Source organism: Anopheles coustani, chromosome 3, assembly GCF_943734705.1.
Source record: "Anopheles coustani chromosome 3, idAnoCousDA_361_x.2, whole genome shotgun sequence".
NCBI classification, from domain to species: domain Eukaryota; kingdom Metazoa; phylum Arthropoda; class Insecta; order Diptera; family Culicidae; genus Anopheles; species Anopheles coustani.
The window spans coordinates 56,698,133-56,716,076 of record NC_071288.1 but is presented as its reverse complement, the minus strand read 5'-3'; the positions used below and the strand labels follow the sequence as shown (position 1 = coordinate 56,716,076).

General features: G+C 41.7%; 1 protein-coding gene across 1 annotated transcript; it reads right to left on the bottom strand.

Moving 5' to 3' along the window:
* Positions 1-430: 430 nt before the first annotated feature.
* LOC131260612 (scavenger receptor class B member 1) lies at positions 431-6,890 on the bottom strand. Its single transcript, XM_058262385.1, has 8 exons — positions 6,848-6,890; positions 2,759-2,850; positions 2,125-2,631; positions 1,651-1,919; positions 1,299-1,579; positions 1,106-1,224; positions 905-1,027; positions 431-727 (listed from the first exon to the last, which is right to left on the bottom strand). Exons 1-8 carry the CDS (start codon positions 6,888-6,890, stop codon positions 431-433), a joined length of 1,731 nt encoding a protein of 576 aa, XP_058118368.1.
* Between the last annotated feature and the right edge of the window lie 11,054 nt (positions 6,891-17,944).

The window sequence follows — 17,944 nt, the reverse complement described above, 5'->3', positions numbered from 1 at the left end:
CTGTTTTTCAATCAACTGACTAAACGTTATTTTTTCCTGCAGCACTGCAGGAAAACTGCTATGGAACGATAAACACTAACAGTAAACGAGAAAATTAATTCAACAATAGGTTAATAGAGACGAAAAGTAGTGAAAATCATCCCTCAAGTACATTCGGTCTTACAACTAATTAAATCGTAAAAGTATATCACAATTGCTTTTAAAAATAATGAGTGAGTTTGTGACGTGCCGCTTGACGGAAACAGGAGTAGGAGTGTGTTTGTTTGTGGCTGTTTGTCGATGTATAATTTTTTTCCGTGTAATCTATTATTCTATTCTATAAGAATAAATCTCAGTTCGAATATTCCGAGCAGGAGAACCGACAGACCAGTGACAAGTTTTCACCAGCAACGGCTCCAAACCGTAAAGCATTCGCTGCTCGTGGCCCGCTTCATGCACAGTTTTCTATCAGCAAGGGCTCTCGTCGTACTTCGCTCTCTCCATACTTTTCCAGCTCCTTCCGTAATGGGTACGGTATCATGTTGACGGTGGAATACCGGATCGACTTGCGTGGGTCGTACTCGAACGTCGTGGCTTCGGTCGAGCAGAGCAGCACCAGGCCTGCGGTGGCGAGTAGTGAAGCTCCCAGTAGCGCTAGCAAGCATACAAGTCCGGTTTGAAGGTACGGTGCAACTCCAAATAGGATGTTCAGCAGGAGAATCAATTCCGGCGTAAGCTTTTCCAGCGACTGTTACCAGATGCACAAAAAAAGATGTTAGCAAACTTTCGGGAAGCTTTTATATCTTCATGCAATGTTTTTCAATTTTCGAAAAAATAGTATTTCAACGGATTTCGTGGGCCACAGAGAGCAGCAAAGCCAAATGTAAACTTATTCATTTTGAATGAAACGCTTGCAAATACTTACCATTTCGGCCCAAATCAGTGGAATAACAGAGTTGTGGAACGGCTTCAGCTCAGAGTTGAAGCTAATGTTCGTAAGCAGACTGATTTGCACACGAATGTTGGCTTGCATTGGGATGCCTAGTTGCTGCGGGATGAAAGGTACACGTACGTTGAATGTTAGAAAACTGCTCAATTGCATCATCGCGGTACGGTTATCGCTTACCGGTTGCATAATGATAACGGCATCGTGCTTTTCCTTGTTTGGACTCAAGCCATCAATCGCCTGTGAAAGCCGTGGATCACCTTTATAGTAGTGTGGAAGCGAAACAGCTACGGGTATGTCTGGAAAAATCAATCACATGTTTACTGGCTACAGTTACAGTTTTGCTTTCCTTCAAACTCGTCAAAATACTCACTGTACCAACAAGGACTCAGATCCCCGAGACCCTTGGGAAGACATTGGTTGTTTCTACAATAGCATGATGTGTACGGATCGTCTACGGAGCTCTCAAATGCATTTTCTTGTATAGAAAACCAATACGCTTTTATTCCATCCACTTCGCCTTCCCGCTCGAAGGCGATTGGGAGCGTGCGGCAAAAAGCCTTTCGGTAGACTTTAAACACCTCCGTTTTGGAGATGTTGCGAGGGAAAACGGAACCATCGTATGCTCCTTGCAGCGTGTTGCACGGAGTATTTCTAATGAAATGAAACCAACAATTAATATCTAAGTATTTTCAAGCACCCACTCATCGTACAACTAGCCTCACCTTCTATCAGCATCCCAGTGATCCTTTGCCACGTAGCCCCAATGCGCCAGTCCCGGAGATCCATTCCATAAGTCGATCGAGTAATCTCTGATCGGTTCCTCATCGGCAGGCCGGGGCGAAACTATTTCGTGATAGTAGTCATCGTGCAGGCTCTCCACCAATTCGTCCGACAATTCGTCGTCTAAGGTGCCATCCTCGCCGCTACGGTGCTGGTTACGTACCGATTCGGGCAGATTAATGGTAACCGTATCAAAGCCATCGTCAAACATCTACGATCAGGAGTCGGAAGAGCGTTAGCTTACTCGGAGTACATATTATGTATCGTCTGTGATGGTTGCGGCCGATCACGCGATGCAAGCAAAGTGATAGAAAAATATGAGGCGGATAAACATGAGAGAACAAGTTGAGAAAGTTTTTCAAACATAGGAACGCGACGAGCTGATCATGAATTGGTGATGGTTACGGTCAACTTACCCGATCTAAAACGCCTATTTTTTGGAAGTGAATTATATCCGGAAGCAGCGACGAAGCGATCCGCACCAGCGGGTCATCGTACCCCCAGAGCAGATCGTGCGTGGTAATATTCAGGATGGGGGACATGCCGAGTGGCTTCAGTGCGGCTGCCACAGCGAAAGCCGCAAACGATGACATTCGATAGGCGGCACTGGATACACCTAGCAGCGCTATGTTAGGTATCATGATGCGGTCCTCCTGAGGATCACCGACCGACCGTTCAGGAACGAAAACCTGCCGCCTGATGGGCACAAAACTGAGCGTGCCGTTCGGGTTGAAGGTTGAGTTGCGGTGCTCCAAAAACTCCTGGTACACGTACGGACCGACTTCCTGCACACGTAGTCGCTCGTTACCGCTCATAAACTCCTCCGGGTTGGTAATGTTAAACACGTAAATGCTGATGAATACCTCTAGGGGCGGTTTCTTCCATAGGCGGTGCAGGTAGGAGCCCTCGAACATGGATAATTTCTGCATAAATCATAATAAACCATGAGGGGTAAATAGAGGTAGATCCTCAAGGTCGCTAAGCCCAGATTTGATCTGCCAGCGCAAATACCGTTATTGATCGCTAGGTGCGGATTCATGCAATACTCACATTTTCGACAATGACTTCGGTGGGATCAATCACAATGATCGCGTAAGCTAGTGTAATGAATAGAACTCCTAGGCAGCACAGCTTAATCACACCTGTAAACAAAAAAATAGACATACGGTTAAATTAGAGTTGTCAATCATAAACGAAAACATCAAACTAGACATTCGAATTCCATCCTACAAACGCCTTGCCACAATACACCGGTTCAATGTCACCTCGTCACAAATTATCCACGTTACCACGAGGGGTTGGTTTAAGGTTATTACTCCCGGGGCGGCAACACTGACATCAAGATGGCACACGCTCCACCCGAAGTGTGCCACGCTGATCTTGGAATGGCTACCCGGCGAACGCAACGCTCCATGTGCATGTGTCGATGTTGACACCACGGAAGGAGAGCATTGAAGGAGCAGAGAAGTTCACGCACTCGTAACCTCGAGACCGAGTAAACCAAATAAATAAACCTGTACCGGTAAGTTGTGATGGTAAGCATGGCACGTGAACGGAAGACCAGTCGCACGTATGAAGAAACACCATTGCGTACATCCATCAGTCGAACCGCACAGGACCCGTTACGTTACTTGCTTTCTTCACTTCTCTTTTCCACTAGAACAACACCTCGGCTTGATAATGTTACTTGCGATTTCATTTGTTTGTAAACATGCAGCACCCCTCCCCCGTCTAGCTTCAACTTCTTGTGGTGAAGAAGGATGTGGCACGTTGGTGAGCTAGGTAATGAAAGACAAGGAAAGCTAGTGCCGGTATTGAAATTGACAGTAGGGTGCGTCATAAACCTGTTTTTATGATCTTGAGATCTCGGTAAACCCGCAGCCCAGCATGAAAGCAACGCGCGGCCACCTTTAACGATCGTGTGTTTCCGTAGCTGCTTTAGCAATGCAGACCAATGAGGGGGTCGCATCCTTTGAAACCAAGTCTCAATGGAACGGAAATGGATAAACTAGCATTGTACACAATGTCCTCTAACTTTTTCGGTGCGAGGCCTAATGTAGTGGGGGGAAACAATAGCGAAAGTTCAATGTCATCAGCCGTGCATCAACCAATGATGACATTATACGAAAGTAAACATGGGTTCAAAGATGTTTTACCGCGCATATCGTGATGTTGTCTACGATTTTTGGCTGTTTTGCTACAAAAGAAATTACGTCTTTCAATGACCTGCCACCGGAAACTACTAATACGTAGTATCTGATGCTGCTTCCGGTCGATCGATTAAAATATAGTACTCGTGGATCTAATACCCTATTTACGCCTGAGCTCCTTTGTTTACAATTACAATACCCACTTTGCCAGACGACACGCGTACCTTACCGTAGGTATAATGATAGACGACGAACCTCACCTAAAGCGGCACGTTCACCAGGAACCGATTTTGAGAAATTTTTCTGAATGAATAGTGAGTATGGGCGCCGGTACCGGTAATCGGGATCAGCTCGGGGCATTCTGCAGTATCGGTACCGTACACGTTGCCAGGACCGGACTCCGCACGTGAATCCAGCAAAGCAATGCGGCTAACCTAACCCCATAATCGAAGCCTTTTGCAAGCGATTAGACCCTAGTGGGTCATTTAGTGCACTCACGCCACACGGTAGTCGTTCTGTCCGAGCAGGTAGCGGGCAGGCGGGCGGCACTCAGGTCAGCCCTTATGACAAACGACGAAGAAATCGACAAACCGGTTACTTTCACACTGTAGCGGGAAGTTCTTAGTTCGCCACGTCCTAGAATATTGGACGCCACGGCGCATTCGTAGCAACTCGAATAACAGAACTGATTAGACCATAATCGATGGATTTTAATTGGCGGGTTTAGTAAGCCGCACACAGAGAATGTGTGGGATTAACAATATATTCACCGCAATATCGTTATGGTGACACTGTACGATTGGGTGATCGCCGACTCGTGAAGTCCGAGCAACGAGAATAAAGAAGCAATTACTATGTGCGAAACGCTAGACAGCACTGTTCCACTAGTTGTGAAAGAATCACGGAAGCACAAATCTACTTCAGTTCGTATCCGACAAAGAGACACAGGAGAAAGAAAGCATACGGCAAGAAAATCGATTCAACTGCGCATCAATAGGACGTTAGCCAAACAATACACATTTCAATCGACTCATTCCTCAGATAGCACTACAAGTTCCATCTCCGCGATAAGCCGGAGAACCCCATGGCGTCGCCACCTTACACCTTTTGTTGAGCATTTGGTTTCCCATACACAACCATAATCAATAGTAGGCCAATCCGTTATAATAGTGTTATAACTTGGTGCATGTGCAGGAATTCTAAATGCAGCGTCTCTTCAGAAATGATAGATGCAATATTTACCAATTGGAAATTCGCTCATATTACAAAAACGATTGTTAACTGTAATCTTTCGAAAAGTGATTTATGTGTTTAAAATTGATCAAGTTAATGAAAGTTAGCTTTAGGGGATCAAATGCAAGCGACAATTGTTTTTGGTAGCATTTTGTTATTTCAATTAAAACTAATAAATGTATAATAATAAATGTAACATTTTTTAAATAGGTAAAATACCATGCAACAGGCGCAATTCATTAAGAACTCAAACAGGATTTTTGCTCAACTCAACTCAACGAAAATGAGAAAAATATTGTAGTTAATTATATTTACAGGCTAAGTAAAAACTTAGATCACGTAAGTTGGCTTCAGTAAACTTGCTAAAATCTTTCTAATTGCTGTCATTTAACAACCAATTGCATGTTACATAATAAGAGACACAAGTTGTTGATGCAATTTACGAATTCGTAACTCTTTCTCCCTCATTACCAGTTAATAGTTGCTTAGCTGACATTTTACAGTCGTCAAAGCCGGTGAAGGTAAAATGCAGACGAAGAGCAGAGTCCGCTGCGTCTCGCCGATACTAGTCGAAGCCACATAAACTGACGCTCGTTGGTTCACTAACTGCCCGCCAGGGATAACGTTAAGTACGACGCACGCCAGCACAGCCTCGGCTGAGTGCAACATTACACGTGAGGTGCAAGGACGTGAACCGGAATCTCAAGGACTTCATTGCTAACAAGTTGCTATAGATGTGTGTTGCCGTGACCGGATCAAGCTACGCCCGCTTGTCACTGTTCGTGCAGCAAATGTAGCGAGAGCGGCTTAGTACAGTGGTTTTAAATCAGTTTACAACCCGTGGGAAGACTAATCATACGATTCGGTCCTCGCGCTAGCCCAGCACAACAACTAGCAGATAGGAAGTAGTTAAATATCTCCAGGGCGCCTATGATCTCGACCGATGACCGATTGGAGAGGTCTACTAATAAGCAATAACACACACGCTTTTAAATTGCAAACCACAAAAGCCTAGTGCCACAGCACGGGCGTACACATCTTCGTCCTTTCCTGATGGGTCAACTATCATAAAATTAATTTCATTTTCTTCATCGCTGATTGCTGAGATAAACGAAGGGAGGGCCAGTGTGGAGGGTAGATTATTAGCATGTGTTATTATAGGTCACTTTCTGGCTTATTCATCCGACACAACAGGTACTATTTTGTGTGGTTGAGCTTTGCATTCACTTAACTTTTGACCGGCGCCATTATTGTTTCGTGAGCGATCCACGTGGATGAATTGACCAGAACTGTCGTACACACGGTTTTTGCAGAAAGATTCGAACGGCTCGCTATACTGATCGAACCGCAAGTAGGAAAACACGTCATACCTATAGAAGAGGGCAGGTCAAGCTTTAAACGGCAGTGATAAATCTGTGCGACTAACATCCGGATCGTCTCACATGGCACATAGGTCATTACCATAAAAAAGATCTTTCCTTGCCACGCTTTAATCTAACACTAACAAAGTTCAACTAGTTGTACTGTAACTACTATTCTTCTCATGTGTTTTATCTCGTCTATGAGATGCGGCTTTCTAGACGGAAATGGACCATTAAACAAACATAACAGAATCAATCTGTTTGCTCACAAAAACTTCTTTGCTGGCAGGAACTCTCATTTTTAAGTGATCCATAAATCATGTGTATCGTGTGAAGAATTAAATACCTGCTAATCACCCAAACACTTAAGTGGAGTAAACAACATCTCTACTTACGTTTCCTTTTGGAGGCCAACGGAAAAGCTGGGGTAGTTGTCATTTTTGGTGATACTGCTGCTGATGTGTGGAGTGGAGTTATAATAGCTGGACGAATACGAGCGAGAGGTAACAAGCTTTACACACTAAAAATCCGCCTTGTACTTAAGCAAATGACAAGATTTTTTTCTCCCTGGTTCTCCGATCCGTTACTACTAAAACTTGTAAAAACTTTGTATCATGGTGCCGGGTTTCTGTGTTTTCAAATATATAAATAAAAACAAGAAAAGTACTATAATTCAACCGGTACGATTAACAAATGCTAAAACTACGTTTGAGTTAACTAACAGGTAAATATAGAAAAATAAACACTCCTGTCAATGCGTTTGTGTGCATCAATGCACATCTCCAAAAGCACACGAGTGTTCACAGCAGCGTTATATTTTTTGTATTACCATCTCAAATGCATATTGAAGTAGGTTTGCACACATAACAGAATACTATTCACGCTAACAAGAAGAAAACAATTAATATTAGTAAGCTACTGACAAAAGCTGACCTTCAAATATGCGAATATCATAATGCTATTTAAGTAACTCTGAAGTGAGTAGATATTTTGAATATGAATTCCATGGAACGATTGATTTAAATGTGACATAAAATAAAGCGAAAGTTAAGTAAAATTTATGAATAAAAAAAATCAATTCAATATTAAATTTTAACGTTTGACAAGGCAAACATGATATGCTGTCACATATGAAATTAAAACGGTATAAATTAACTTTTTGTTAACGCACTTCATTTTATAATACACTTCAAACACTTACCAACTACTCGATTTCGTGCAACTTTTGTACGGTGGTAATCCTTGGTGATAATATCCACTTATTGAAAACAGGATTAAAATCCACAGTCAACAGTTGTATAGCACACTGTATTATTTTTAACTTTTTTAACTGTTTTCCTAATAATTCACAACGGCAGAAACCACGAATCTTTACACGGTGTATATTAGTTCTGATTGCTTGTAACAATTCAACACTCACAATTAATAATATTGCACAATTCGGTAGCGAAGATTTGGTAGGATTTTTGCACAACTAAGCTACTCCGCCCAGAAAACTCGGCTGAATAATCTGTAATATGGGCAGCGTAAGATCTTGCACGCTGGAGAGTAAAAGTGCAAATAGGAGTAGCGCAGCGTATGTTCTGTTCTTTATATAAGCTACAGCCGTGGCACAAAGACTTCTGCGAGCAGTACAGCATCCTCTCGCTTGCAGGTTGTTACTGACGATTGCGATCTTGTATTCATTCGTGTGCGCGTTCGTTCACGAGATCGGTTCTCATGGAGCGAAGCATGGAATCGAAAGATCAGCATGATGTTGCCGGTTATGAGCGAGAGCGGGGCGAGCGATAAATGTCGTGAGTGGAAGGATCGCACCTAAGCGTTCGGTTGAATTGAAACAAATGATGTCTAAACGCGTTAAATGTTATAAAAACCAGATAATAAATGCCATATATTATCAGAACATAAATGTCTTAGAGTAAATAAAAATTGACTCAAAATCATCGGCTTTGTATGGAATATAAAATTGAACAATTTCTCCAGCATGTTCGTTTACATACTCGTGACAAATCCAGTACTCAATCAATGTTTACCTGCTATCAGAACCCGTTGGTTTAACTTATAAGATTCTGGACACTGGTGTTATTAGAAGTCTTCAGGAATGCGATCAACCCGTCGTATGAACAAGAAGTGTAAACATCCGTATACTTTGAAGCTTACTTTTCTGTCTGGGTGGGTGTTAAACGAAAAAGTATGCAATTCATCTCCATCCACAATGTCATCCATTTCATCGACATTTTGGCATTTCAAATCTACTTACGCAATATAGTTTGAGCTTCATTCTTTTCTAATCTAATATCTAATAATCTAATAAATTGATATCGCGCGAAAGCAGTCGCTTCTGTGTAAGACCCGGAAGTATAAGTACAACTAAAAATTAGACAAGAAAATAAAACCTGTTCCAGAAACTGAATGTTTATTTGGTAAACTGTGTGTGTGTGTTGTGTTCTAGACTATTTTCGAAAACAAAAATTTACAAAAATTTTATCATATGCTAATGACCACAGTTTCGACCTGACGCCTCCAATCAGGTTCAGCACAAACTTGTTCCGACCGTTTTTCGACTCTTTCTTCCAGTCTTTTCAAAAACTGTCTGTCTCCCGGATGCAGGTATCGGTCCTCATCGTCTCCGTTGTCACAAACGGTTCGAACATCAACCTGCAGTCGCAAATTCAGCTTGCCACAAAATCGCCTTTTTCCGAATTTTTCGAGAAATATGGATTTGTCGGCTGCATCGGCATCCTGGCTATCAGGCACGGTGTGGTATCAACTACCAGGACGCGTCACACAGGACGACATACAACTCATAGTCCATCGCAGCTTGTCGTACAGCGTCCGACCCCGATATTTAACGCCATGTGGCCTGCTTTGTACTCCGTTTCGGTTTATTTTGTTTTTGTTGTACGTTTTTAAATTCAATGTTGCCTTGGCACGTTGGAACTTTCCTTCTTTTGCTAGAACGCTTCTGCTATTATCTGGTCCAACTGTTGATTGACAGGACCAGGTTTTCGACCACTTTTCGGCGCATCATCGGCGCACCGATTTTCCCTAAATGCCTTAGCGAAATGTTAGGAGTCGAGCACCATTTGTGCACAATTCGTTTGCGCATTTCGTCGGAAATGCCTCGCACTTTAACAGAAACGGTTGAACAAAATAGTTTCGATGCTTTAACTAGTAGCTTTGAGTAGCAAACGAAGAATCAGCTGTTTAGCGTCATCCGTTTACTAAAAACGTAATTTAGAAATCGTGCTTATACTTTCGGGAGCACCGTTTAATATAACACATAATGGCGTTATACAAAAATATTTACAACTTAATGCTCTTCAGATACTCATTACATTATAATAAACAATAAACAATAAAAAATAAATTTAAAATGAACACATACTGACACACACACACACACACCGACATTTTTATCGCCCAAATCGATCGTGGTCTTCACTTCTCATGGTCAGGGTCCATTGATCATTAGAGAACTAAAAACGTGTTTTTCAAATTTCGGTTTTTTCAAAAAAAAATTTTCTTCTGGTGACTTTTACCCGCCTATACAAGTTTTGGACCAAAAATGGGCCAAGGGGTTGCAGCAAGAAGCAAAAATGCGTTTTCAAAAAATGTGGAGAGAGGAGCAGAAACCCCTGTAGAGTATTGGCAACGCATTAGTGTCACTAACCAGTCGACAGCTGTGTGCTGGAGCACAATCTCCGCTGGGCAACGAAGCCTATGGACAGCATATCTGCGCATATGCGCAGATTCCCAGGGTATGTGGTACGAGGAAAGGTTTAAGTGGGTAAAAACTCTAAACTACCCTGTGTGTGTGGGGAGTCTTCTTAAAGATTTTCCTTCCACGGCTAAATCTAAAAAACACACACACAAATGTACAAATGGTAACGATTGATTGCGTTCAGGCTTTTTCGTTCAATATTAGTTCCTTTCTAATCTTCCATAACCTACAAGCTGGGCGTCCTTACGATCATTAAATGTCCGGCAACCCGTCAGAGGGGTAGGAGAGAAGTGATTCCTCTATAGTCGGATGTTTGTGAAAATTAATACTCTTCTAAATTTCATAATTTCCAAATTCTTTCCAGTGGCCCAAGGAAAGAAAATCCCAAAGAAAGAAGATCAACTATTATCCTACAGTCTGTAGATGCAGCCCTACGGTAGTGGCACATGGTGGAAACTATTTCTTTTTCGTTTAATGATTCATAATGCACGTGGATAAATAATTCATCAACATTGAAGTTACCTCTTGGCTCGGACTCCGATCATCCGACCTCCATTGGCCCTGCTATCATAAGTCGCGTGTATTTGCGCGTGTACATGCCCCCTAGACCACTTGTTGCCCACAATGTAAAACGTCTAACACCGTCATCATACCATCTCACCGATCATGAACGCCAACGTTCACCCCGAACCGACGGACGCCGGTGGACGGCGCTAAAATGATTTACTGAGTGCTACCCTCGGCGCAATGTAGTTCGATGCAATCAATGAAGCCGATTGGTGCAGCACACAAGTACACACGCGCAGAGTCATGCCTGGGGGAATGGTGCGGATGGCGCGACGACCGCCAGGTAGCACTTGGCCGATAGCACACGGACACATATGCCCATTGCATAATTGCTCGTAGGTCTCCTTACTCTCAATTCACAAGCAGCTGAGACCGTGAAAATAGCGAATGAAGATCAAAGTCGTCCAGTTACCGGCCTGAACGTGGGATCAAGTTCGTCGCTTGGCGGTTGCGGTTGGGAAAGGATAGCGTCATGCTGTGGTCTGGCCATTGCGCCCTTACCGACCCTGCGCACTTGACACTGAGCAGGTCTTGACAACGACGACGGCAAACACACTGAATTCCCAGCGCCTCAGGAATGCGGATGACGACACACGGTAGAACACCTCGAGGTCCTTACGGTGATCGATTCTAATCCGTTACGCATACCATAGCTTCCGTTCCAACTCAATCGAGGACTTCTTGACGATAAAAAGCTTCATGCATATCGAATCTTAGGCCCAAATGACGCTCATAATACACAACTTTCGCCCAGCTCTCCCGGGATGTCCATTGCTGTTGGTCACTCGAAGGGTGTGCTTCCCCGAGCTTAACCTTTTCGGTCCCGTGACCCATGACAGTTTACGTCACTGACCGCTTTAACACGTCAGAAGGACAGTAAACATCGTTGGCGAGATTGACGCGCTTACCGCAAATTTATGAATGTGTAATTAAACTACTTTTCCTTTTTTTTATCACCCATCTGGTGGTTATACCTCCCGCACTCTAATTATATACGACATGAAGAGTGGTTAAGCCGTCGAGGCCACAAGGCCCAGTCAGTCAAGAGCTGAAGAACCAAAGAAGGTTTTCTCTACATTGATTGTTACTTACATTTTCCCATATAGCTATGATATAACTTATTCTTTTACATTTTAAATAAATGTTTATTACTACCGCCATCCCAATACGGTGCTATTCAATATCAGAGGTTCAAAATGTTGACAGATTCGTCAACAAATAATCGTAAGGATCGTTCGCGTGGCTAGCCACAACACAGTTTTACATAAAGCAACAGAAGTTATACATAAAGGGTCACAAACGTGGGTATCAATAATTGTCCCTTGATTGCCGGGCGCACGCGGAAGAATTGGTTGCGCCAACGTGCGGAGTCCAAGCTCCACCCAAAAGGTCAGCGATGGTGAGCAAAATTACGAAAGCAAGTACACGCAGACTCTCTATCTCTATCCACCAGCTATAGTTCTAGCTGATGCCGACAATGACACACTGCACTAGTGATGGCGTACTCGATCCAAACCCCACAATCAGCATGCGTCGAAAGTGTGGATACGCGATCGTTACGATGTTTGGTTTGATTTCACCATCTTGACCTGACCTTGGGCACCTGTGCGCTTTTGTGCGCTGTTCCGGTCGTCAGTGATCGCCGACCGCTGCAACGCGTGCTTAAAACGAGTTCTGTAATATCCGGGGTGCGTTGTAATTTCCGTGACCTAAGGAATCCCCTTTGGACTGGGCTTTTATTTCCCAGCGACAAAGGGTGGCGTTTTCCATTGCTTACAAACGCACACATGCCCCTTCCCATCTCTCAGCTTGGGTATCCTCGTAATATTCCTTTGTAAAGAAAATTCTGCGAAACTTGCGTCGCTGAGGGCAGGGGGTTTCCGATTGTTAGTCTAGCGCCACGAGGTATCTAATTAATGCCTACACACTTCATTAACTATTGCTCAAGTTTCCTACAATAATATCAACATCAACAAGCAGTAACTAAGGTGCAGTAAATGTTGTAGGTTTTTTAAAAATATGTTTTGTTTGTCGTACGGTTACGCAACATTCCACGCTGTTGATACATAAATCCAAAATTTAAAATCAATGTGAAATATATTTAGCGTCATGAATATAGCAATTAGATGCAAAAAACAAAAAAAAAAAATTAGCCAATAACAAGCACACCAGAGAACCGATTCTATATGAAATAACAGCTTTCAGAACACTCTTTATGTTTGGTATTTTCGTTTCATAGTCTTCAATTCAAATTCTCTAATCACCTAATTATGACAATTACAATTACAGAATTACCAAAAACGAGCGTTCAGAAATCATTTCCGTCTGGTGAATGATGTGTTAAAACAATATCCCGGAATAAAAAGAGAAAATAATAGGAAAATATGTTTTGTATTATTTCTGCCTAACAAACATTGACAAAAAAAAAAAGTATGCCCAGAAGAAACGCACAATGATAAAGCACAGCAACACAATTCAATGAACTTAAAAACTTTCAACTGGTCACCTTCTCTCAACCGTACTCCCAAAAAAGATGATGAAATACTTTTGGACCATATGTGATGTAAGGCTTCGGTCATAAAAAGACAAAAGACCTGTTTGACAAAGCTTTCCTCCGGACAGCGAATTAGACTCGTTAACCATGGCCTTGTCATGCGAATATAATTTCTGTGACGTTTGTAACTCGAATTTAGAGTCTTTATGAGCTGTACCAGACGTTTGAGATCATTTCGAGCATTGCTTTATGAGGTGTCTCAAAGAAACAAGCGCTTGTATAAAATTTTGTAATTGCCCTGATAATGGAGAGAAAAGAAAAACATAATCACGTAAAGATGTAACGTGTGAACAAGCAGGGTCCTAAGAGAGATGAACTCACAAGATCATTGTGTCAACCATATTGAAATGGACGTTGACAATTGGTCTGAGTTTTTATAGTGATAAAATTATGATCATAATAGCAGGTTCTACTGCTACTTTGAAACGGTCACCCTAGGAATATTCTGCGTTGCCCCTACCGACTAACGAACAGCTCAATGACAAAAAATAAAAAAACAAAAATCGGCATACAATAAACCTGAGCTAAAGCTAAGATCGATTGTCAAAAATATAATTTATATTCTAAATGAATCAATGCGATTTGTTCGGAATGAGGTCACCTTTCTTAGGACCCACTTTAATTTGGGAACGAAGTAAATATAAATGATTGAGAGAAACCCAAAAACATGTCATTAAGCATTGTTTGAACTGTTTAAAGTATAATAGTACTAAGACCCAACTGAGTTTTAACTACTAATTTTACTACATCTGAAAATGTGTATAGTAAGTCAAGTAGTTTTTAGGAATTTGTTTAGTAATTTGTTTTTGTTTGAAAACAGTTCCGAATGTTTTGCATTTTTATAAACTGCCTAACTGTAATCAGTTTAGGTACTTGATCCATACGCTTAATTTCAATGCACAGTTTACGAAACCCTCGAAACGTGTGGAAGTTTTACTGCCATAACATTGAACGGAACGGAAACGCGTCCCGATAGCAGGTGATTGCTGATTACGTAAATTTATTTACAACCTCCGTGATACGTGGGCTAAGCAAACATCCGAGAATAATATCAGTCAAATACTAACCACTTCTACGACCTACATTCCATCGCTCCTATCATGCAGACGAGTTTGAACGAATAATTGGAAACATGGTTCCGCACATTACGCTAATCGGTAGTCTGAAAGATAAGATTCAGCTCCAATCGAACACAGGACATACACAGGGAAGTTTGTTTTCCCTACCTCCTTGTTCGCCGATCAACAACATGATGCGGCACATAGGCTATTGCTCGACGAAGTTCACCTTCGTTAACCTCGGACAGCTCAATATTAGCTAGAGGAAATCATAATTGCATTCATAGCCAGCTCAGTTTACATCACATTCAATCGTAAGCAGCTATTCAAATTACGGTAAATCCGCCACAATGGAAAACATTGTTGCATTAAAAATGAATGAATGAATTTTGCATGCGTCGGAGAGTAACAAAACACCCCATCAGCTATCTTTTATTAATGAAAACGACTGTTGAAATGTTTAAAAGGTCAATTTAAAACCTCGCATACAGTGTCCATCGACGGAAATTACATTTAAGATTACTACTCCAGCTCTCGCAATGATTTGCTTTTGCCCAGAAGCAGGACCTTCAATTTGACGTCGTCCACAAGTAGCTGTATCAGACCGTTGAGATCGTTGATAACGCAGCGTTCGTCTTTTCACGAATTAATTAATTTTCCTAATCGATGCAAGTGCGCCAAGAAATCCGATAGCACGCGGTCGATCAACAAGTTGCGCTACAAATGTTGGGTGCTAGTTTGAATCCGAAAAGGAAAGGTATCTCTTTCTTTCCCATGCAGCTTGTTACTGCTACTTCCAGCAAAGGCCTCATCCTTAAGTACCATCCATCCCTTTCGTCCTCCACCGAAGGGCGTCGGTTTGGTTCGTCACAGTAAACGGAAAGGAAAAATGTATATATCAGCGCACAGAACGCTGCGCGGAGCTACGGTGTAATCGCTGAATTCATATCTGACTCACAACAACAAAAACCCGTACCAAAGCTCTGCAAAGGGCTGTTTTGCGAGAGAAAGTTCTCTCGGAAGCTTCGTCACAGGAATGGATTGAACCAAACGATGTTTTCCGTAAAAGGTTTGGTGGAGAGTGCAGTCCCGTATCTTCACAGCGAACCCATTCCTGTGACGCCTGTTCCCCTTTCCGGGTAGGATAAAATTTTGTATAAAAAGGCAAACCGTTGGCACTTCCGGCGTTAGACCGTACCAGCCGTTGGGTTATGCCATAGGTGCAACAAGTGAAAGTTTCTTCAAATTATTAAAAATTTCAAATAAAATTTTAAAATCGTGAACAGTGTAAAGTGTTGATAACTTGTAGTCGACTATAAGGTGATAATTTTGCATGTGCAGTTTGATATGTTTAAAAAGATTTTTTTAACCAAGTGTAATTTCGCACGTTTTCAGTGATACTTAGGAACGATTTTATTAATAGTAACACTAATTGTGCATTGGACGGAACAATTGAAAGTATTTCGATTCTAAGTATTTCAAAGCTTATTCGTTGAACAAAACTTAAGATACAAGAAGATTTTTATAAGCGATAAGAGATGATGTATTCAATAGAAAACATGCTTTTTCGGAAGATAGAATCTATCGCGAATCTTGATTATAATATCATCTCTAGAGAAGGGTGTCCGCATATATTTAGATATTACGCTTTACGACAACTATTTACAACCAGCTGTTCATACACAATATTCGAGTATCATCTGGTTGTTAGCACTGTGACTGATCAAATATTGATTATCATATCGAACAGGTCGACTGCACCAACAAGATAAACCATATGACAGCCAAACATTCATCCGAACTAACATTAATAAAACTTTAAGTACTTTGTGAATCACTAATGGGTAATCTTGTGTTCGCAAATGTACAAACGGTACGCATCGCTGCCATGCCCTATCACTGAACCAAACATGCTGGCGTAGATTCCTGGATACTCCCAATTTTGTATGGGAAATTATTCAAGCATGTCAGGCATGTTGTACATGCAAGAAGAGTAGTGCCAATAAACTTCACTTACGCACCAATATTTGGTACGCTCTATGTAAGAAAGGTGCTAATAACGGGTTAATTTTGAGCACAAATAAATTCCATTGGTACGTCATGGGGCCATCCCCTCAGTAAATGGAAGAAATCTACATCGTTTTCAAAACTCGTGGCTCAAAACACCAAAATGACTCACTGCAGTGGGAATTTCTATATGTTTGCTATAGAATTCATGAACAATTCGACAACGCTTCTGATTTACCTCGCCATCCAAAGATGTTGAAAAATACAGGCATCTCCGTTCGTAAGAAGATTGTTTACTGGCCACAAACCGCATCCAAGCACAGCTTCAGTCACCTACGTTGCCAATTTGCCCGGAAAGTCAAACAATTCAATTATATTCCAATCGTGTCAATTGCGATATTTTACGGAAAAATGTCAACAGATAAGTAAACTTCTTCACCGCCGTAAAGTACTGAACGTTAAAACAAAGTTATCGAAGATCGGGAGATTCATTTGTATACTGATTTTTTACCTTTTTTTTTGCACAACTGCCCAACGTCGTTGCATGATCATACCCCGGGAATGACAGATTTTCTAGGTTGATTGATCAGCAAAACTGTGAAGGACAACTTATTGTAGCGTCTACTGCAAACAACCCAGTATTTTTGGTTAATCAAAAAGTTTTAAAAGTGTTTACTCACCCACTTCCGGCGTCTAAAAGGTCTATGAAAATATGTTTTCAAGATAGGGCGAAAAGCGTGGGCAAACTCGAGCGACCTGCTGTAGCCATTTCCGTTGGCATTAATTTTTTACATTTACCAATCTACGGCATCTCCTTCCGGCACCGAAAGAGCACATGTCTACAAAAGGTTAAAATCCACAACTTCAAATCAGTGATAAGCCACGTTGTGTTGGTCAAACATAAACGCTTGCCGGGCAAAAAGACGGGTGTTCCGGGAGATTCCGGAACTACGGTCATTACTTTTCCTCGTCCCTGCTTCTGATCATAACTGGACGACTAATTTATGTCATTCATTATTCTTTCGCCAGTAGCTTTGTTCCTTCACAACGGCCAGTAATAACAATTTAACCAAACAGGAAAGTTTTTAAAAGCAATATTTGAAAGGCTCATGCTTTAGGACAATAATCAAAAAGCGCTACGTACAATAATGATCGCGAAATGCAAACTATCTATATTTCAATAGCCAAAGTTCTTGTTCTTATCGTAACGACTGTCTTCGGCCATGCCTGCCCCATGATGGAGTTTTCCAATAAATTGAGAGAGGAATGTGAATTTGTACCTTATTTGTAGTATATTGTTCTCATGTTCTTGTTCTGTGTTCTTTTCCGCTTCATCATTTCGATTGCTAGAATGGAAAATGAAAACTAAAAGGTCCAATCAATGAAAGTTACTTTCTCATTCGCTGCTGTTCACGGTCCTTTCTGCACACACACCCCACTCCACCTAATTTGTTTGAATATTTCTTTTCATTTTTCAATATCACTTCATGTCGCGGGGAAACTGCAAATCGCTTGTGGGATGCACCCACTCGAAGATACCGAAGCCTCAACGGCATTTACTAAAGACAGCACCACAAGAAAG